Raw genomic sequence first — 21,890 nt, 5'->3', positions numbered from 1 at the left:
TAGTCTATTAGACACTGACAGTATCAGTCAGGTATTTTTCAAGATCTAGTAACGCCCATTCACAACCAATGCTTGCTTAAGTGAAGCAGCAAACCGAATGCACAGCGTTTAATAGAGCACTGCGATTCGTTCGTGTGTGACCCTGTGCGTCCACGCGCGCTGTGAGACCTCATAGTAATGTTTATGAATACCAGTGTATATTTCCTATCTGAGAAAAATAATGAAAGAACAAAAACCATATTGGAGATATAAATAACTTTAATGGTAACAAATAAAGAATACATGGAATAAATAACAAAAATAACTATTCATCATCAAAATCTTCACTCTCAATCATTTTGGCGATTTTCTCCGATGCCTCCTTCAGTAGCTTCTCGCTAAACTTCGGGAACTTCGTTTCAAAGTCCGTCTTTAACGTTTCCAAATCGAGTCTATCTTTATCTATCTCAGCAAGATTCTTCTGGGACTTTTCGTACTCTTTAAACTTATCGACGTCCAAATTGGAATGCCTTTTGATCTGATCCAGGCCTTCGATTGCATCGTTAACCGCATCTAGCAACTGTTTGTGACCGCTCTCTTTGTTGAAGCCAAAATCAACGTTCTTCGTTTCAAGTTTGTCAAGACACGCTTGCTCTGCTGCGTTGAGATTGAGTAACAAATCTTGGGCGTTCGAATCGTCCGTAATTTGGAAGAACTGCGATGAATCTGTGTTTTTGAGGTCTAGCAACCTGGAAATTAAAGAAAAATGATATTTTTACTTTGATCTTTACAAATTATTAGGAAGAACTGTGATAAAGCTTAGAAATAGAGAATTGGTTAGTACATAACAGCTGTTGTGATAGAAAACAAATGTTATTTAATTAATTACAATAATTTTATAAACAACTAGCTATACCCGAAACTACATACGCGTGAGAGAAAAACCCTTATCACTTTGGAGTGTGAAAAATAGTATGGTCGACAGCACTTCAACGTAAACACTGCGGTATCTTACGTAGTTGCGATAGGGGCGAGTTTGCAACGAAAATGTATAGCTTGATGTGCTGTCGACTGTACAAACACTGTGACACAAGAGTTTTATACTATAGTCGAAGAAAGATATGCCTGAACTACAATGAGTGTACAACACATACCTTTTCTGTTCCACAACAAAAGAGATGTCCTTCAGCCGCCGATTGGTTTTATCGAGCTGGTCCATAGTCTTTTGGAACCTATCAGCTAGCTGAGCCATCTGTATGTCCATTTGCGTCTCCTCTCTCTGTATTTTGTCGTCAACCAGACATTCTTCTAACATCGCACGTAAAAACTTCCCATAGGCTATTTGGCGGTACTCTGCATCGAAGTCCGGCATCGCACCATCTTGTTTACAGATTGTCATGTCTCCATCTCCAAGCAAAGTCGCATTTTTGTTCACTTTTGTTGGTGGTGGTCGCGGCGCAATTTTTTCTTTTGTCGCAGTAAGTTTACCGCGAGATGTAGTAGCCGTAACGCTAACGGTCGAAGGCCGCTTAGTTTTCAACGTTTTAGCGGCCGGAGCAGCGAAGTTTTTAGTTTTTTCCGACATTTGTAATGTAAATATCAGGGTACGGAAACTTCCATACTACGATCAAACTTGCTTCCAAACAGCGACTTCAGTCGATAAATTCCAATACTTTTTTTTTTTTCTTTATGGCTCTCGCGGTTTGCGTTTAGCCACGACAGGGTTCTTGATTTTTGCGTTCAGTTTTGCCATAAGTTTTGCGGACATTGCGTTTAGACAGGGTGGGATTGGGTTAAAGTTAAAAGGTAGGGAAACGAATCAATTACGGATGGAAACGGAACAAAGGATGGTTTTCATAGGATCAATTTAGGTGTGATATAATTACAAAATAATAAAAATAAAATAATATTTACATAAGTACAATATACATTACTATTTACAATTTTATATTATTATGGGTAATAAATTCGGCTAGGATATTATAAACATCAATGTTATTGGTATATAATAGGCAAGTGATGGATGTAGGAAAAGGAATTTTAATGGCTAAAAGAGAACTAATAAAAGAGGAACGATCATATAGGCAACAGTAAAAAAATATGTGATTTAAGTCTCCGACGCCAGAACCACAAATGCACGAATCATTATCAAGTACATGAATTTTAGCCAAGTGTGCTGGAGTGCACACGTGACCAAGTCGCATTCTAGTTAAAATGGTAGTAACTGTTTTGGAAAGATTCATTTTAACAAACCATGGTTTACAAAGGATGGATGGTTGAATGAGCTTGTAATGTTTCCCCTTAGATTGGCTAGTGAACTCCCAATTCTCATCCCAGGCAGATTTGAGATAAGCTTTGGGAAGGGCTGCCGTTAAGTCATGGCAATAATTTGTGTACGGATGTATATCTCCACACTCAACCGCTTCATTGGCCAGCTTATCAGCTTTATCATTTCCTGGAATATTGGTATGACTAGGAATCCACGCAAAATTAATTAAATGACTGTTAAGACTACATTTGTGAAGTAATTTCCTGCATTCTGTAATAATAGGATAATTAGTATTGTTCTTAAATGGAAATTTATGTAATGCCTGCAAAGCACTTTTAGAGTCACAAAATTTACAGTTTTGTTTAATTTCATAAGGAGAGCATACTCTAAAGCCTTAAACAGTCCAAAACATTCTCCTGTAAAGACTGATGATTCTGGAGGGAGTTTTATTTTCTGGACAATATGATATTGTTTATGGTATGCGCCAACGCCAACATGACCCGTTGGAGAGTGCTTAGATGCATCGCAATAGATATGATGCCAATCGCCCCAGTGTTCGTCTACGATCTGATTGAACTTAATGTTAGCATTGTAGTCATCCTTATGTATGTCTAGGTTGAAATGAATTGTCGGAGTAAGAATAAGGGATTCAACAGAAAATATCGGAAGAATCGCCGTGTGGTGACGGCAGAGTAGAATACATTTGTCACCAACCCCTACTCTTCCCGCGGGTGTCGTAAGAGGCGACTTAGGGACTACACAACAAACAGAGAATGGGCAGCAGCGCTCTCTGAAAAACATCAATCTTTTAAACTGCGATCTCCAACCCGCCTGCCAAGCGTGGAGATTATGGCAAATCCCTCCACCATAGTGGAGGAGGCTCATAGTCCAGCAGTGGACTGTAAAGGGCTGTTGATGATGATCGGAAGAAAGGAGGTTCTGTAGACTGGGGCTTGGATTGATATAAATTTACGAAAACTAATAATCACACAAGGAGGAGATTTACGTGACCAATAAGAGGAAGTATCAATTAAATCATTAAGTCTGTTGAGTTTGCTATATTTATGATGGTCAGCAAATTGAAGTACACGGAAAAGATACTTGTCACATAAATATTGGCGGCGTAATTTCACTGGGGGCTCAACACATTCAGCTTGCAAGGCATTAATTGGACTCGATTTCATAGCACCAGCTATAATCCTTAGCGCTTTAGATTGAATCGCATCCAATTTACTTAAACCAACTAAATTACAAGGCTCTAGATAGAAACTGCCATAGTCAAGTACACTTCTTATAATAGCATTGTATAAAAGTCTTAATGACGCTGGGTGAGCACCCCACCAGACTCCAGAAACACATCTTAAAATATTTAAAAGCTTTTCAGATTTTGCAGCAATGCTATAACAAACAATGAGGAAGCAATACTTTTTAACTACCCTAAAACGCATGTCGCTGCTCCTGTTTCCTTCATATTTTCATTTTTTTCTTAATTAAAATATATTTCAGAATATTGTTAATTACAATGTGAAAACTTTTTTTAAAATGAAATTAATTTGTTTTAATTTAAAACTGAACGGTGACATTTTTTGTTATAATTTACTTAATAGAGTAGTAGAAATTACTATTTAACATATGGCAACTTTGTTTTTCCTCCAAAATGGCCGGTGTTGTTTTTGTTAGGTTGAATGCATTCTTGTTTTCTTAGCCATCGTTTATGAGTTCTGTGGCCCTATTAAAGTATTGAAGAGTCGAGTCAAATTCAAGTTCATTCCTTCGTACCTGCTGCTGTTCTGGTTCATCGGAGTTTTGTTCGTTCCTTCGTGAATCGCGAAGAAACTTTCTGTTATGTTAACAAGTGATCTGAGTTTTCTCAAAGTGCAAATGCTTTTTTAGTGTTGTTGAAAACTTTGCGAAAAGACGCTTTTGGTGTATAATATTATGTGTGTTCATAAATAAAGTAAAATTATTAAATTGAAAAGTTTTTGTTTATTTGCATTTCCATGTGCAATGTAGAATTTTTCCAAATCCATTGTTTTGAAAATAATACAATACGTACACCATAAAGATAAATACTTTCAAAATAATGGATTTGAAAAAATTCTACATTGTACATCAAAAAAACAATAATTCTTTGAAGGTTATGAGGGCCTATGTGTGCGTGAACTGTGTGTATGTATGCGTGGACTTTATGTATGTATGTGTGCGTGTACTATGTGTGTATGTGAGCGTTACGTACGTAGGTTAAGTACAGCGAATTTAACACCAGGCTGTCAATTAGTAGGCTCAAAAATTTGACAGAGAGGGTTCTCTATTTCCTATGTATTACTTTTCTCTATGGTAAATATTTTCTTGAAGAAAAATCGACCGTTTTGTTTATTTCTTCAATTTGACATTTCAAATTAGTGTCATGGCAACCGTGACTTCCGTTTGATTCGTTCGGAAATACTTGTTTTGGTAGATAATTAAATCTTCAAATTGAAATGGTAGTTTTATAAAATTTTTTGGAGAATCCATTTCAAAATAAGAAAATCTATTTAAAAAAACCTTTTCTAAACCATAACAAAAAGTAAAAGAGAATAGTACAAAATTCCAATATTTTTGAAAGAAATGAATTATTTTTTAATGTTAATTATAAAGGTTGGTATAAAACGTTTAAATGAACTAACTGACCGAGTGTGCAGTGCAGGCAGACAATAGATTTTAGGCGATTCCTTGATTCCTTTAGCTGCACAAGCACACAACAAAGAACTTTTACTTCTGGGTTTCTACGAAAAAGAGAGGTCAATAACCTTTTGACTTCTAAATGATACGACTGTAATAAATTGAATTTAAACAAAATGTATTATGCAAACTGAAATTCTAATAACAATAAACACGCACAAAATATTTATTACTGATTATTTATAAACTTTGTGACACAAAAAGAAAGTATTCACAAAGAGTTTCCTTCGTCTACATACCATTTTCAGTGTACCAACTTCCAGCGTGAGAAGCATTGCGGCAAGACATTTTAGAAATTATTAGAACAAAAGCAAGAAAATAAAATTATGATTTAGAATAAATTAATTTCACAATCACAAAAATAATACTTCTGTTTGACGTTGATGACTTTGTATTTTTTTTGTAAATAGTTGACCATAGACTACAAATGTTTGTCACAAAGCTGCCTATTCACGGACCTTCTGCTTTTATGATGATTGCCAAGTGCCAAGCAATTGTGTCTTGTTGGACTGCACTTTTTTGTGTTTTGTCGTTCATTCTTTGCTATGTCACATTTAATCCATATCTGTGGTCACATTATTTTTTTCATTCACTTTTCACTCACTCATTCATTCAGTTTCTTGAAATCTTGGTTTTGGTTTATTTTCGGGAAATTTATATTTTCTTTCTTGAAATGTTACAAATTCATATTGTATCTGCATAGGTGATAAATCTGTGTACTTTTAGTACAATTTCTATTTAAATTCCGGTACCTCTACCATTTAACTTTTATCTCTATTGACATAATTCTAAATAGGTTACAAAATCAGTCTTCAATAAAACTCGAAGAAAGTGAAAATTTACTATGATGATGCCACTATTCAGTAAGTAGCAATGTTTTTCTACAATATTACAGTCTTAAACTCAGCATTCTGACTTAATATCGCATTAAACAATAAGGTCATACTAATTAAAATATATCCGGTGTTTTCGTATGTTTATTAATGCCAGTTGATGGTTTTGTTCACCGAAATATGTAAACATCGTGGCCCGATGCTGCAGTATAGCGGTAGTCAAAAGGGAGATTTTCTAATTTGATTCTCATTGGAGTTTTGGTTTAGAGCATTGGTTCCCAAACTTATTTGAAACGCGCCCCCTTTCCACCATACAAAAAATTCCGCCCCCCTCCTCCAGTCAAGATTATTTATTGGTCGTATCGAGCAGTCTGGAATTCATTCTCTTAGCGATCGCAGGTGTTTTACTTTAGTACACAGATGGCCCGCGCCACTCTTTAAAGGTCTTTGCGCCTCCCCCACTTTAGGAACCAATGGTTTAGAGTTTAGACCAATATCAATAATAATTTGTTTTTTTTTTTTTGTGTTAATGATTTCTGCCATCAGTCGCCAGACTATAATCAGATATGTTGAGTGTCATGTTATTGTTAAAGAGCAGCTGGCCTATGCCTAAGCTGTCTTTTTAAATTACGTGGTTTCTTTTTAGCCTTTTAACCACGTTGTCATTCTCCAGTAATCCATAGGCGAGTGGATTGGGGTGATGAGTAAGACGCTCTATGTGCTGTTTCTTGTAGCGCTCTATTTCTGTGGCCATATAATTTGTTTTTAAAAAGAAAATATTGTTTTTAGACCAAAAGTTTAATTGAAATGTTCCTATGTCCAATAATTGCCCGCAGATCGTCTAAATGCAGCGCTACTGCAGCGGATATCCATCAACTCATACAGCACAGCAGTGGAGACGACCATTGTGGCCAAACCGAAGACAGCTATCATCATGCTGAACATGGGTGGCCCGCAGACCACAGATCAAGTGAGAATAACGATTCCATGTGTTTTTAACTTTTCATCATCATCATTATCAAATCTGAATTTACTTAATAGCAGGGTTCGAAAATATCCGATATTTATTATAAATATCAAAATATCGGATATTTATGATATATATCGGATATATATCAACTTTGATATATGTATATAAATTTTGTATGAAAGCCATACTATTATTTTATTGTATTATTCATGAATACTATTGCATAAGTGTTACATAAACATGTTTTTAATGTTTTTAAATCTTAAAATCAGAGAAATAAAGCAAAAACATAAAATTTCTTTGAAATACGGCAAAATGAACTAAAAATATAAAAATCTTATGTCAAGAAGTACAAATACAGTAACAAATTTTAAAAGTTGATATATATCATTAAAACCGGCTTGATATATATCGGACTAGCTTTGGTCGCCCGCTACGCGGGCTACAAAAGCTAGATCTGCGATGCTGGCCGCTCCGGGCTTCGCCCTACGCGGCGCTCGGCCTGCGGCCTCGCATTCGGAGCTCGGCCTTCGGCCTCGCAAAAATTACAGGGGGTGTTTATTGTCTGTCACTGTGCTCTTGTGCTTTTTTGACGCAACACAAGTAAATCTATGGGTACTGTGGGGATTTGAACCATCGCTCGGCCTTCGGCCTCGCCTTTCTGTCTGTCACTGGGCTCTAGTCCTTTTTTGACGCATTAAAAATAACTCATGGCGACTCACAGGCTTTAAACTATCGCTCGGCCTTCGGCCTCGCCTTTTTCTACGTTAGCTAAGGCCCCCTGCATACAATTTGTATGGAGAATTTAGTCCCTTTAGGAAAACGGGTGAACGCTTGGCGGCCATCTTGGATTTCCAAAATTTTGCATTTTTGCCTTAATCTGGACCATTTTCTGCGCCGAACCCCATTTTTACTTTTTTTACCAAACGTCATTTTTATTTTTTTTCTGCCATAATTCTTTCTGTCTGTCACTAACTTTAAAGTCACCCATGTCGCAAAAAAAACTTTTCCCCATAACTTTCAGTGTTGCCAGACTTTTTTGATAAAAATGGTGAAATGTCATTCGGGTCCCCAAATGTCACCAGACTGCATTCCAAGTTTATGGAATTTTTGGAAATTTCCATTTTCTACTATCCGGGGCCGTGGTGGAAAATTTTCTACCAAAATGGTAGTTTTTTCCGATTCATGGCAACACTCGAATAACAGACCAACAATCGCCCGGAACATTGTACCCCACTCCGGTGTCGCCATCTACCGGAAAATTGCTACCAAAGTTTGGGAATTTTTTGATCGCAACAAAATGGCCGACGGCTCAGCAGCCATCTTGTTTTTTGATAATCTGTGAATGTATCTCTTAAGAAGACTATACATGTCACAAATACCCAAAAGAAATTTTCAAAAACAATTGCGCATCTCGGAGTGACACCTCCCTAAAAACACCTCGAAATCGCATTTTCAATCCAAGATGGCGGCGCGGCCATTTTGTTTTTCCATTTTTTTCTCACATTAAAATACACCTTTTGGCAACCCCAACAAACCACCAAAAAAGAAAAAATTCAGGACCAAAGACAGAAAAGTTTGTGTTTCAAAAAGTGCCGCCATTTTGTTTTTTGGTTCAAAAAATCCAGTAAAGCTGGCAGTCGAAAAATCTAGTAAAACAAACACTAACAATTTTACCCCTCTCCCCTCTAAATACCCCAAAAATACCCCTGATCAGTGAGTCAGTCAGTCAGTGAGTGGTAATCGAGCTTTATATAATATAGATATATATCCGATATATATCAAGATATATATCCCTTGATATATATCCTCGAACCCTGCTTAATAGTCAACTACTACTCCTCCTACTCATCTTTTCATTATTATAATTTCATCATTCATTAGTAATTTGTAAATGCAAATTGCGTAAAAATTAGTAGTTTGTAGTCCTATTAACCCTTACTAATTAAAGCTAAATATGCTTGGGTTATGATTGGGTTTACCACAACAATCGAGCGGCGGCAGGGTTTGAACCCGCGTACCTCAAACGTAGAGTCGGCCAGTACCTTCACTATTCTATCGACTATCGAGGCATATGGTGTCGTCTTGGCAAAATTTTACGCTATAATTATTTTGGTGGTGACACACAGTGGCCATAAAGTTGATAACTCAACCATAATCTAGTTATAACAAAGACATATTGCGAATTTATTGGCCACTTTGGGTGCCACGAACTACTTGTTGCTGACTGTACCTTGTGTAGCATTTGCTCTCACCAGGATGGTGCCTGTAGAGTCATGTATGTCGCCAGTGGTGCCAACTGTTTAGTATAAAAACGATAGCCTATGGCTGATAAAGATCGTTTCATCCACGAAGACGCGCCCCACCATTCTTCCGCTAATGTTTGAGTGTTATCGGTACACGCTAAATCATCCATGAGTGCACACGCACACTACAATAATGCCGCACGACCGAGACCAAAAATTAGTGGGGCGTGTCTTAGTGAATGAAACGATCTATACAATGTTTTGACCTGGGATGTTATGGATATCCGTAGCCGCAACCGAAACTTTCGGATATCCGAAATAAAAAGATATCTGTAACCGTAACCGAAACTATAGCCTGACCAGGAACATAAAAACCCTGGCATAGAGGCGCTTCAATTGCATTTGATAGTGCAACACTGGGTACAGTCGTACCTGTATTAAATTAATAGGCTAACTGTATGTATCGGATTCAGGATTATAGGCTAATTTAATATTTTTATAAATTAACAAATAATATTATATTATAGGTAAACTGGTTTAAATAAATTAAATGAAACCATCAATCGAGCAAGTAGGATTTTATTATTATTCATCAATAATCAAATTCTGAACTTGAATATTCAACTACGATGTCTGCTCATGAACGCTTCAAACTCGATACTTCTTTCCCAATTCCATAAAATTCAATACTTACAAAGTGACAAAAAACTTTAAAATAGGTAGTTGAAACAAACCACAGCTAATTTTCATAGTTGACTGTACTATACGATAAACATGTCAGTCAATTTGACAACCTTTGTCGGAAATATTATTCAATGAAAATATTGTCCGAACCCTTAGTATTTCTCTTCAACAAATACTTTAACACATTGTGAACCACTTTTCTTTCACGACTATAAAAAGATTTTAGCAATTTAATTCACAAAATCAATTGCGCACATTTAAAATAAAGTTTGTTTACACTTTGACAGCAATAGACTGACATGCAAGGTGACATGTCAATGAAGTTTTCAGTTACTGTTGCCATTAAAAGAAATTAGTACCATTAATTTTCCGCAACATGGCGAGGGTTTTTATGTTCCTGGTCAGGCTATACATATCCATAACATCCCTAGTTTTGACCTTATTATTTTCTTATTTCTCCAGGTGGGCGACTATCTCCACAGAATAATGACAGACCGGGACATGATCCAACTCCCAGTCCAGAGCAGACTCGGCCCCTGGATCGCCTCTAGACGGACGGAGGAGGTCAAGAAGAAGTACAACGAGATTGGTGGCGGGTCACCTATATTGAAGTGGACTAATACACAAGGTAGGCAGTTAGTTACTTTTTAGATAGCTCCCTTTATTGTTGAAGCGCTTACCACTTGGCGACAGCGGCGTTATTTTAGCTAAAGTCCGGTCGCCGAGCACGTAGAATTTCGTCCAATGACCCCAAGCTACCCATCCTTATCGCTCGCGCGTAATTATATCGCTGTCGCGAATGTGCGACGGGCGGTCGCACTATACTATAACGACTACGAGTTGAAATAAAACTACTGCGATAGTCCTCATTATTATTAACTACAGATTACCAATTAATAATAATTTCTTACTTGACTACTCACCATTTGGCGCCACTAGCGTGTGACAAAGTTCAAATATGGTAGTTTAAAGTCATGAGTAACAATTTATCAAATTTCGCCATGTTTATCAAGTTTGGCAAGCTAAAATACTTCTTATTTTACTTGCTCAGTAGTGGTAAATGGTAATCAGGAAGTAACTAATTGGAACTTACTTGGAGATGGTGACAGACACCCTAAATAACTCTTATCACTATTATCACAGAATGATAATAAGTACTACCACAGAATAATAAGTACTACGTACAGAAGTTTTACTTCGCGAAGGTATTTAAAAAAAATGTATGCTCAATGTCGTTAACAATATGGTGTAATTTAGCTTGTCTCAAGAGTCGAGCACCATTTTGTTGATAAATGTCAGTGATCGGTACTGCGCCGAAGCCATAGGGCTGACTTCAGTAAAATGATGTGTGACGTGAGGTGCCAAACTGCGGAAAATGGCGGAAGAAATACATGAATCGCGCGTGTTTTGTCTTCGATGCAAATTCGCGGAGATGAACAGGCCTGCTATTATCTATAACTTAATTTGTATTTATCGCATACAATTCCAGGCAGGCTGCTAACCAAAGCGCTGGACCAGATGATGCCCGAGACAGCCCCTCACAAACACTATGTGGCCTTCAGATATGTGCCACCGTTTACGGAAGACGCTTTCACGGAGATCGAGAGGTAATTTATGCTGATTTAGATAATATACACTGTGATAAGACCATAATTATGCACTCTTCTACATCTGTATGTACGTAAAAAACGATGATTGATGAATAGGATTTTAAACATTTCAACTAAAATAAAGAAACACGGGTCTCATCACGACAGTTTAATATGAGTTTTTCTGTGGTTGAGAATTCCAGGTGAAGCTCGCTTCCACCTTTGGTCTGATCATCACTTTCGAACAGAAATGCAAGCCTAGCTTTTGATCTATTAAAAAAGTGCAAATACAGAATCTTTATTTGTGAATTATAGATGAAATGGTGACATGTTACAGTATGTTCCGGTCAAAGAGCATACAATTTGTCACACAACAATAGAAAATGGCAAACATACACTTAACATCAAATAAACCGCACCTTCCGCGACGCGAACTTTTAAAGATTTTCTTCTGACACAATCATGGAGCCCCAACAATATTGGTGTTATTTGAAAGCCCAATAAATATCCTTAAAGAAAAACACATTTAACTTCTTAATAAATGATTAACATATACCATAAATGTGACTTGGAAAAAGACCTCACTTTGGGCTCACCTTAATTAGACCAAATTTTATGGTTATTAAACCAAATAATGATCACACGTGTCCTCTTTAACAGATGGATAGCGATTAATCCCAACTTTACAGTTTTATAGCCATAAAAATTAGCTCAAGCGTAACTACCTATTTTTTGAAGAAGTGACTCTGGATAAAAACCTTTCCTTTAATGAAATGAAGTTTAGAAATAGGCTTTCAAATGGTACCAATGTTGGTGGGAAGTGGGGATGCATACGTTTGAGAAGTGCTTGTTGCGGGAGGTGCGATTTATTTGATGCTGAGTGTATTATTTGTAATTGTGTCCACAGAGACGGCGTGGACCGGGCGGTGATATTTTCCCAGTACCCTCAGTACAGCTGTGCGACCACGGGCTCCAGTTTGAACGCTATCGCGGACTTTTATAAGAACAGGTAAGGTTTGCCTTTGTATTGAAGCAATTGAAGTTTGTTAGTTCAAAAAAAATTTTTTTTTTCGATGATGTATGTACAATAATGGTCTGAAACTATTTGAAACTAAAGGCCTCTGCTATGATAGTTCATTCCATCACACCATTAAAAATATTAGAAGTTAGCGACAGACTAAAAAACTGCCACATTCCAAATATTTTTGAGACGAATCAAAAATATTTGGAATGTGGCAGTTTTTTATGAACTTTATTGTATAGCAATTAAATTCAATTTGACTATATTTTAGTTAGAAAAATTATATGGGTAAAAGAAAAAGGCTGTTTTAAGGGTTTTCCTGGAAATTACGGTTACGGTTAAAGTACATTGGTGCAACTTACTTAAGGCACTTACAGGGCAGATATGTACCATCCTAGACTGCATCTCACTTAACACCTGGTGCGATTGCGGTCAAATACCTGCCTGGTCTAGCTAAAAAATAAAATAAAAAAAAAACTTTCACTGTCTGAACTTAATTTTACTCACAATAAAATTGAACCCTGCATTTTATATTTACATCGTCGTCGTTTCAGTCAAATGTCGTCCACTGCTGGACAAAGCCACATTGACCCAGTGTTGCCAGAAGGTTACTTTTGTAACCTTTTAGGTTACTTTTGAACTGCATTGGTTACTTTTAGGTTACACTAATGAAAAGGTTACTTTTAGGCGATTTTTCAGAAATTGTAAAATTGACTTTTACAGGTAATTCAGTAAAAAATATTAATACTAACAATTTAAAAATTATGTCATAAAGTGCATTTAAGCATGAATTTGATTTATTATTTGTTTAAAAAAATGAATTTTAGCGAATGTTTTTCGTTAGTGAAACGCAAATCCATGAAACGTTTTTATACAACCGGTCACTTTTCGGTCTTCATGGAATGGTCAAAATTTCGAATTTAGGTAAACGATTGATGTATTAATTTTCCATCCATGAACAACCTTACACTTAGCTGGCGCTGTGTGAAATTGTCCAAAGATTATTTATTTATTACACAATCGCTCCGCCCCTAATATATGAAGGTTACTTTTTATTCAAAAAGGTTACATTTTTTTATATTTCTGGTAACTTCTGACAAGACCCGACTGGCAACACTGCATTGACCGGTCCTGCGCCGCCGCATCCATGCACCTCCCGTGGTCTTCGCCAGATCGTCGGTCCACCTAGTTGAAGGCCTGCCCACACTGCGTCTTCCTTATGGAGGATCTAAGCACAATGCTCGATGGCCTCAGTAGAGCCTCTCAACAAGTGGGTCTTAAAATGAACATGGACAAAACAAAAATCATGTCAAATGCCCGTGTTGTACCTACTCCTCTGAAAGTTAGAGACATTATACTCGAAGTTGTTGACCTTGTTTGTTATTTAAGTTTAATTTACTAACAATCTATATATATAAAAGAAAGTCGTGTTAGTTACACCACTTATAACTCAAGAACGGCTGAACCGATTTAGCTGAAAATTGTCAGGGAGGTAGTTTAGAGCCAGGAGAAGGACATAGGATACTTTTTATCCCGTTCGAAATTAAAAAAAGTCTGCTTATTTATTGCCATTAAGGCGGGGAACAAAGTTCGCCGGGTCAGCTAGTTGTTTGTTATTTAAGTTTAATTTACTAACAATTCGGATTTTATATGTACGTTCTTTCGTTCGTTTCAGCCAAATGACGTCCACTGCTGGACAAAGGCCTCCCCCAAGGTTTTCCACAATGAACGGTCCTGCGCTGCCCGCATCCAGGCTCTTCCCGCGACCTTTACCAGATCGTCGGTCCACCTAGTAGGAGGCCTGCCCACGCTACGTTTTCCAGCCCGTGGTCGCCACTCGAGAACTTTCCTGCCCCAACGGCCATCGTCTCTACGAGCTATGTGCCCCGCCCACTGCCACTTGATTTTAGCAATTCTGCGAGCTATGTCGGTTACTTTGGTTCTCCTACGGATCTCCTCATTTCTGATTCGATCACGCAGGGAAACTCCGAGCATAGCCCGCTCCATCGCCCTTTGGGTGACCTTGAGCCTTCTTATGAGGCCCATAGTAAGCGACCACGTTTCGGATCCATATGTCAGCACTGGCAACACACACTGCTCGAAGACTTTCGTCTTGAGACACTGCGGTATTTCGGTCGAATTTATATGTACGTATTTCTCTTTTCCAGACAAGTCCCCCCCAGCATAAAGTTCAGTATGATAGAGCGGTGGCCCACGCATCCTTTACTAGCGCGGGTGTTCGCCGACCGAATAGCCGAGAAACTGGACAAGTTCGACGATAGGATCCGCGACGATGTGCTTATTATGTTCACGGCGCACAGCTTGCCTTTGAAGGTGAGGACATCATCATCATTACAGTCAATGACAGTTTTCACCATCAATCCCTAATTTTAAGTGACCCCTATGAAAACAAAATTCACAGACGACTATACAGATGTAAGCCTTTAGTGCCTTTATTATTTATTATTATTTAAGTGATCCCTATGAAAACAAAATTCCTGTTATGTGTTACCATAGGGGTCACTTAAAAAATAGGGGTTGGCAACCGAATAGCCGAGAAACTGGACAAGTTCGACGATAGGATCCGAGACGATGTGCTTATTATGTTCACAGCTCACAGCTTGCCTTTGAAGGTGAGCTTGAATCATTATTTCAGTCAATGACAGACGACTAAAGCCTGGTCCGTGAGCACGTAGAATTTCGTCCAATGACCCCAAGCTACCCATTTTACATTGCTGTCGCGACTGTGCGACAGCAACATAATTACGCGCGAGCGATAAGGATGGGTAGCTTGGGGTCATTGGACAAAATTCTACGTGCTCACGGACCAGGCTTTATACAGATGTAAGCCTTTAATGCCCGATTTTACCATCAATCCCTAATTTTAAGTGATCACTATGAAAACAAAATTCCTGTTGTGTTACCATAGGGGTCACTTAAAAAATAGGGGTTGGCAACCGAATAGCCGAGAAACTGGAGAAGTTCGACGATAGGATCCGGGACGATGTGCTTATTATGTTCACGGCGCATAGCTTGCCTTTGAAGGTGAGGACATCATCATCATTACAGTCAATGACAGTTTTCACCATCAATCCCTAATTTTAAGTGACCCCTATGAAAACAAAATTCACAGACGACTACAGATGGTAAGCCTTTAATGCCCGTTTTCACCATCAATCCCTAATTTTAAGTGACCCCTATGAAAACAAAATTCCTGTTGTGTTACCATAGGGGTCACTTAAAAAATAGGGGTTGGCAACCGAATAACCGAGAAACTGGAGAAGTTCGACGATAGGATCCGGGACGATGTGCTTATTATGTTCACAGCGCATAGCTTGCCTTTGAAGGTGAGCTTGAATAATTATTTCAGTCTAGTTTTTGTCTAGTTTTAAAATAACTTTAATAAATTCTATGTGCTCCGGCCATTATCGAGAGAGGAGAGTACTGGCGCTCTGTAGTACAGGCTTCTCGCCTAGTTCAGACTCCAGTTCTCTCACAATCTTACCCTGTTCAATTAGTACATAGCAATTTGTGTTTCACTGTAATAATGGATTGTGAAAGAAAGAAATAAATGCTTTTTATTATTATTATTTATTATTAATGACAGACGACTAAAGCCTGGTCTGTGAGCACGTAGAATTTTGTCCAATGACCCCAAGCTACCCATCCTTATCGCTCGCGCGTAATTATATTGCTGTCGCGACTGCGACGGGCGCCCGCAGTGAGTTGGCTTATACAGATGTAAGCTTTTAATGCCCGATTTCGCCATCAATCCCTAATTTTAAGTGATCACTATGAAAACAAAATTCCTGTTGTGTTACCATAGGGGTCACTTAAAAAATAGGGGTTGGCAACCGAATAGCCGAGAAACTGGAGAAGTTCGACGATAGGATCCGAGACGATGTGCTTATTATGTTCACGGCGCACAGCTTGCCTTTGAAGGTGAGGACATCATCATCAATACAGTCAATGACAGTTTTCACCATCAATCCCTAATTTTAAGTGACCCCTATGAAAACAAAATTCACAGACGACTATTATACAGATGGTAAGCCTTTAATGCTCGTTTTCACCATCAATCCCTAATTTTAAGTGATCCCTATGAAAACAAAATTCCTGTTGTGTTACCATAGGGGTCACTTAAAAAATATGGGTTGGCACAGACCACCAACTTTTAGTTGGCCGATAGTTGGGTCGGGCTGTTAATCAGTATGGACATGTATGGAAGTGCGCACATTACCAGACCCAGGTCAGCGTACCATCCCTATATTGTTGACATTCCACCAGCTCGCACTACGCGTTTCGATGACTCTTATAATGCGAACGGCTAGGGACTGGAATTCGCTGTCTGCTGCTGTATTTCCTGAACACTATAATCCGGGCGTTTTCAAGGTGAGAGTGAATAAGCACTTACAGGGCAGATATGTACCATCCTAGACTGCATCTCACTTAACACCAGGTGCGATTGCGGTCAAATACCTGCCTTGTCTTGCATAAAAAAAAAAAACATAATTTCAGTGTACTTAAAAGAATGAAACGTCTATACTAATATTATAAAGCTGAAGAGTTTGGAACTCAGGAACTATTGGTCCGATTTGATAAATTATTTTTGTGTAGGATAGCCCATTTATGGAGGAAGACTTTCGGCTATAAAGTAAGTAAAGGATGTTGCAAAAGCGGGAAGTGTTATCCAAACTATTTTCATGCGTACGAAGCCGCGGGCACAGCTAGTCATGCATACATGATTGGAGACTTACGTCTAAACTACGGCCAACGAGAAGCGATACCAAATGTAAACAAACCCAATGTCATGGGTGAACCCGTCTGACTTTGACATATTTTGGAGGGAGAACGAGACATTACGACAAATACACAAGATGGGAAGAGACAGAATATATTGTCAACTCGACAGTCGTATCGGTCTTTGTATCGCTGATAGTTGGCCGTACTTTAGTAGTAGACTGTTATTGACTGAAACAATAAAATAAAATTCTCATTCCAGGCAGTATCGCGTGGAGACACATACCCCCATGAAGTAGCAGCGACTGTGGCAGCAACCATGACGGAACTAAACGTACCCAACCCCCATAGACTGGTGTGGCAGTCCAAAGTAGGGCCGCTACCGTGGCTACAGCCTTATACTGATGAAGCTATTAAGGTTAGTGCTATAATGGTGTTATAAGGGTGTATTATACAGCTTAATGACTACGTAGACTGGTGCGGCAGTCCAAAGTGGAGCCTTTGTCGTGGCTGCAGCCTTATACTGACGATGCTATTAAGGTTAGTGCTATAACAGCGTTATAGTGGTGTTATAAGGGTGTATTAGACAGCTTAAGACTAGTGTGGCTGTCCAAAGTAGGACCTCTGCCGTGGCTACAGCCTTATACTGATGATGCTATTATGGTTAGTGCTATAACGATGCTATAGTGGCGTCTTATACAGCTTTATGAACAAATTGGTGCTGAAGACTTAGTTACAGCCGTATTTAGATAATGCAATCAAGAAAAGTGTTATAACGGTGCTATAGTAGTGTAATATACAGCTTACACATACCCCCATGAAGTAGCAGCGACAGTGGCAGCAACCATGAGAGAACTAAACGTACCCAACCCCCATAGACTGGTGTGGCAGTCCAAAGTAGGGCCGCTACCGTGGCTACAGCCTTATACTAATGATGCTATAAAGGTTAGTCTTAAAATAGTGCTATAGTGGTCATACAGTAGTGTTATAAGGGTGTATTATACACATAGACTGGTGTGGCAGTCCAAAGTAGGGCCGCTACCGTGGCTGCAGCCTTATACTGACGATGCTATTAAGGTTAGTGCTATAGTGGTCATATAGTTGTGTTATAAGGGTGTATTAGACAGCTTAAGACTGTTAATGACTACATAGACTGGTGTGGCAGTCTAAAGTTTGGCCGCTACCGTGGCTGCAGCCTTATACTGACGATGCGATTAAGGTTAGTGCTATAACAGTGTTATAGAGGTGTTACAAGGTGTATATACAGCTTAATGACTACATAAGAGTGGTGTGGCTGTCCAAAGTAGGGCCTCTGCCGTGGCTACAGCCTTATACGGACGATGCTATTAAGGTTAGTGCTATAGTGGTCATACAGTAGTGTTATAAGGGTGTATTAGACAACTTAGACTGGTGTGGCAGTCCAAAATGGGGCCACTGCTGTGGCTGCAGCCTTATACTGATGATGCTATAAAGGTTGGTCATATAGTGGTGTTATAAGGGTGTATTATACAGCTTAATGACTACATAGAGTGGTGTGGCTGTCTAAAGTACGGCTTTTGCCCTGGCTGCAGCCTTATACGGACGATGCTATTAAGGTTGGTCATATAGTGGCGTTATAAGGGTGCTGTAGTGGTCATATTGTGGTGACTTATACAGCTTAATGACTACAGTAGCCTTATTCACGTAACAAAACTTTAACGACAACAAATCGCTGAGTTGCGATCCTATCGAGTAATCGTTCTATCCAAATGACCCTTGTGAAATACGGATTTCGAACCCTGTTCTTTATTATTACCAGGGTGTCCACATTCTGGAAAGTCAGGGAAAGTCAGGGAAAAGTCAGGGAAGCTCATAGCAGTCAGGGAAAGTCAGTGAAATAGAGGGGTCACCTGGAAAGTCAGGGAAACATTGAGATTTTGTCTACCAAAACACTGTTTGTCTCCCGAAATTTCCCAGTGATTGTAAAATGAGGGATTTAATTAATTTATGCTCTAGAAAGACCTTTGATCTTGACTATAGAATATATATGAAGCATTTTTTTTTCAGGTTTGGAGTGATCTACATTATGAATTTGTTTTTAGTCATAATTATATTACTCCTTTTTAGTTTTTTATCTAATGAAGTGGATTGATCTAAATTATGACATAATTTTGTTCATAATTAGATTATTACTTTCATATAGGTTTTTTTTCAGGATTAGAGTGATCTATGTTATGTTTTTTTTTTGTCATAATTAGATTAGTTACTCCTTTTTGTTTTAATAGTTGTACTTTTTTGTTTCAGTAAAATGATATATTTTCTATTGTCGATGTGAAAGTGCAACTTATAACTTATGTTTATTTTTTTTATAATTATTTATTGAGTGCAGACTAGTGAGCAGTTCACTGTGAGTGCTATTAATACAGGGTGGAAACGATAAGTGATCTCATTCGATTATTTCTAAACTACACAAGATATCGAAAAACTGCTTACTGATCTTGAAAGTGCTTCACGAGCTCTTTCAAACGATATCAGTAATAGGTTACAGAATTAACTGGATCTATCCGAAAAGTCAACGTGTCCCAAAATTCAAGGATAAGCCGGAGTCAAAATGGAGTGAAAGTAAAAATCGTTCAAAATTTTAAGGAAATAAAATATTTTGATTAACTTTTGTGTAAAAACTGCAAGGATTCTGGGGGTTTTAAGAGTTGGGGTGAACAGCAGCACTACTTAAGTTGCCGATATAAACAGAAAACCAGGAATTATTGAAAAATTGTGGTCGTGGTAATGTAAAATATCATAAGGTGTCAATTTTCGTTGAATTTCATCATTTATTGTGTAAGTTAAAAAATAATTGAGATAGATTTTTTCCTTATTTTTCCTAAAGTAGTCATGACTATGTCCATCCTGTGGCGTCGGCTTACCCTTGAATTTTGGGACACGTTGTATACATAGATGGTCAGGGAATTTTGAAAAAAATGTCAGGGAAAGTCAGGGAAAAGTCAGGGAATTTTTTCGAACATTTGCAGTGGACACCCTGATTACCTTTTTGAAGAGAAAATAAACATTTATTTATTATTATTATTACTTCTCTATTCGAGACTCCTAAAGCAGGTGTGTTCTGTTTCCTATTTTAATTTGTATTGAAGTCTTTAGTTAAAATACTGTATTTTCCAGGCATACGCGAAGCAAGGCCGTAAGCACTTGATCCTGGTGCCGATAGCGTTCGTCAACGAGCACATCGAAACGCTGCACGAATTGGATATCGAATACTGCGACGAAGTAGCTAAGGAGGTATGTTGATTGTTTTATTATAAAATGGTAAAGCATGCTGTTATACAAACTACCTTAACAATGTTCTCTATGAAATTATCGTTATTTTTTTAATTCCATTCTGTAACTGAATGGCTATTCTCATTCGTTTTTGATTGAATCGCAGTCGCAGTGATATCAGAAATCCCTAGGGATATTACAAAATTACGGTAGACAAGCTTTTTACTCCAACTTACGAAACAACAATACTGTTCATGTTAAGGCGACAGACTTCGAATTTTTAATATGAGATTATGATACAAACTTGAAAATCATTGTTTTTTAGTTAATACTACACCTTATTTTCGCACCTGCAAGCAGTTTTTGAAATGTTTGTTTGCTAATTATGTAAAACCGTTGTTAATATTAATTGTATCTAAATTATTCACTTGTTATATCCCCAGGCCGGTATCACCCAAATCGAGCGAGCGGCAGCACCAAACGACCACCCAACCTTCATAGCGGCTTTGGCTGACGTCGTCGCAACGCACCTGAAGACTGGCCCGCCTGTCAACAGGCAGTTCCTTGCCAGGTGAGTCCCTAAAGACTGGCCCGCCTGTCAACAGGCAGTTCCTTGCCAGGTGAGTCCCTAAAGAAAAAAAATATATATGTTTCTCACACTTCAACTGGCATTGGATTCAACATCGGATTCTGACACTTTTACAGTTATGATACCATGAATATCAGTTTATGGTCCTAATTATTTTTATTTTATTTACGACCTTCGACCAGTTGGACACTTTAGATATCTTCTTGTAATAGTGTCAAACTGTCAATATCTTTTTAGCTTTTAACGCAAATCTAGTCTTCAAAGCAGTTTAATCGATTTATTTTATTTTCAAAATCGATATTTTATTGTCTATGATGGCCGCAGGAACATCACTATACATGGACTCCCAGCAATAAAGTACGGTAATGCCTCGTACAGATTTTATCGGCAAAAATTATGGAACTTGATAGGTTTTAGACCATGCCACGCACCAAAACGTCCGGAAGTTGTAATAGTATTATAGAATAAACGTTAAAAGACTTATTTATTTAATTTTTCAATGCTTAAGTGTCCATTAGAATGAAAGGGTGCTTAATGTATTAAAAAAAATAGAAAATAATTATGATGGGTTAATGTTTTTGGGCGGTTTTTTAGGCGGTTTCTGACAATGTCCTTTTGTTTCAGTTTGAAAATATGCTGACGATAATTATTATTATTCTGTATAATGATTTATTTTCTTTTTTTAAATTCTGTTTTGAAACACAAAATAAGCATCGCAATTTTTTTCGATCTGCGTAAATTAAAATCGAGTTAACATTCCCGTAGGCAGTTATATTAGAATTGGCAGCGCTTCGCATCTGTATTCTGAGCGCACTTTGGTATCGGGCAAGAATCGCGGGCGCGCGGCGGGAGGCGCGTTGTCTCGCTCTAATGCTCAAGGTCGTTCGGCCATGTAATCGCCTTAAGCTAGCACCCATAACACAAGCATTAAGTTGCTTACTTTGGGGCTAGCTGGCGCTGTGTGAAATTGTCCAAAGATTTATTAATTTATTTATTT

General features: G+C 38.1%; 2 protein-coding genes across 4 annotated transcripts; one reads left to right on the top strand and one right to left on the bottom strand.

Annotated features, from left to right (window-relative positions):
• Positions 1 to 240: 240 nt before the first annotated feature.
• On the bottom strand, positions 241 to 4,686 carry LOC114362792 (uncharacterized). Of its 2 annotated transcripts, none has more exons than XM_028318324.1 (3): positions 4,586 to 4,686; positions 1,134 to 1,571; positions 241 to 728 (listed from the first exon to the last, which is right to left on the bottom strand). In XM_028318324.1, exons 2-3 carry the CDS (start codon positions 1,562 to 1,564, stop codon positions 305 to 307), a joined length of 855 nt encoding a protein of 284 aa, XP_028174125.1. In that variant the 5' UTR covers positions 1,565 to 1,571; positions 4,586 to 4,686; the 3' UTR covers positions 241 to 304. The 2 variants fall into 2 exon arrangements, with proteins under 2 accessions (XP_028174125.1, XP_028174124.1); XM_028318323.1 differs by having other exon boundaries at positions 1,134 to 1,579; positions 4,594 to 4,677.
• Positions 4,687 to 5,583: 897 nt separating this feature from the next.
• Positions 5,584 to 20,897, top strand: FeCH (ferrochelatase, mitochondrial). 2 transcript variants are annotated; one of them, XM_028318326.1, is made up of 10 exons: positions 5,584 to 5,832; positions 6,639 to 6,772; positions 10,165 to 10,330; positions 11,192 to 11,309; positions 12,199 to 12,300; positions 14,481 to 14,646; positions 17,315 to 17,399; positions 18,059 to 18,129; positions 20,209 to 20,325; positions 20,748 to 20,897. In XM_028318326.1, exons 1-10 carry the CDS (start codon positions 5,814 to 5,816, stop codon positions 20,877 to 20,879), a joined length of 1,110 nt encoding a protein of 369 aa, XP_028174127.1. In that variant the 5' UTR covers positions 5,584 to 5,813; the 3' UTR covers positions 20,880 to 20,897. The 2 variants fall into 2 exon arrangements, with proteins under 2 accessions (XP_028174127.1, XP_028174126.1); XM_028318325.1 differs by lacking the exon at positions 18,059 to 18,129 and having other exon boundaries at positions 17,315 to 17,470.
• The last annotated feature ends 993 nt before the right edge of the window (positions 20,898 to 21,890 follow it).

Source organism: Ostrinia furnacalis, unplaced genomic scaffold (genome assembly GCF_004193835.3).
Source record: "Ostrinia furnacalis isolate ACB-3 unplaced genomic scaffold, ASM419383v2 OfSCF6735, whole genome shotgun sequence".
NCBI lineage: Eukaryota > Metazoa > Arthropoda > Insecta > Lepidoptera > Crambidae > Ostrinia > Ostrinia furnacalis.
This window is presented reverse-complemented; position numbering and strand designations above follow the sequence as displayed.

Bases quoted from the DNA above. Each gene is read 5' to 3' on its own strand.
- LOC114362792 (XM_028318324.1), bottom strand. From the start codon at position 1,564: ATGTCGGAAAAAACTAAAAACTTCGCTGCTCCGGCCGCTAAAACGTTG. The intron at 729-1,133 runs GTATGTGTTGTA...TTTAATTTCCAG, and splicing joins TTTGTTGTGGAACAGAAAAG to GTTGCTAGACCTCAAAAACA.
- FeCH (XM_028318326.1), top strand. The intron at 6,773-10,164 runs GTGAGAATAACG...TTATTTCTCCAG, and splicing joins GCCCGCAGACCACAGATCAA to GTGGGCGACTATCTCCACAG. The intron at 14,647-17,314 runs GTGAGGACATCA...TTCTCATTCCAG, and splicing joins CGCACAGCTTGCCTTTGAAG to GCAGTATCGCGTGGAGACAC.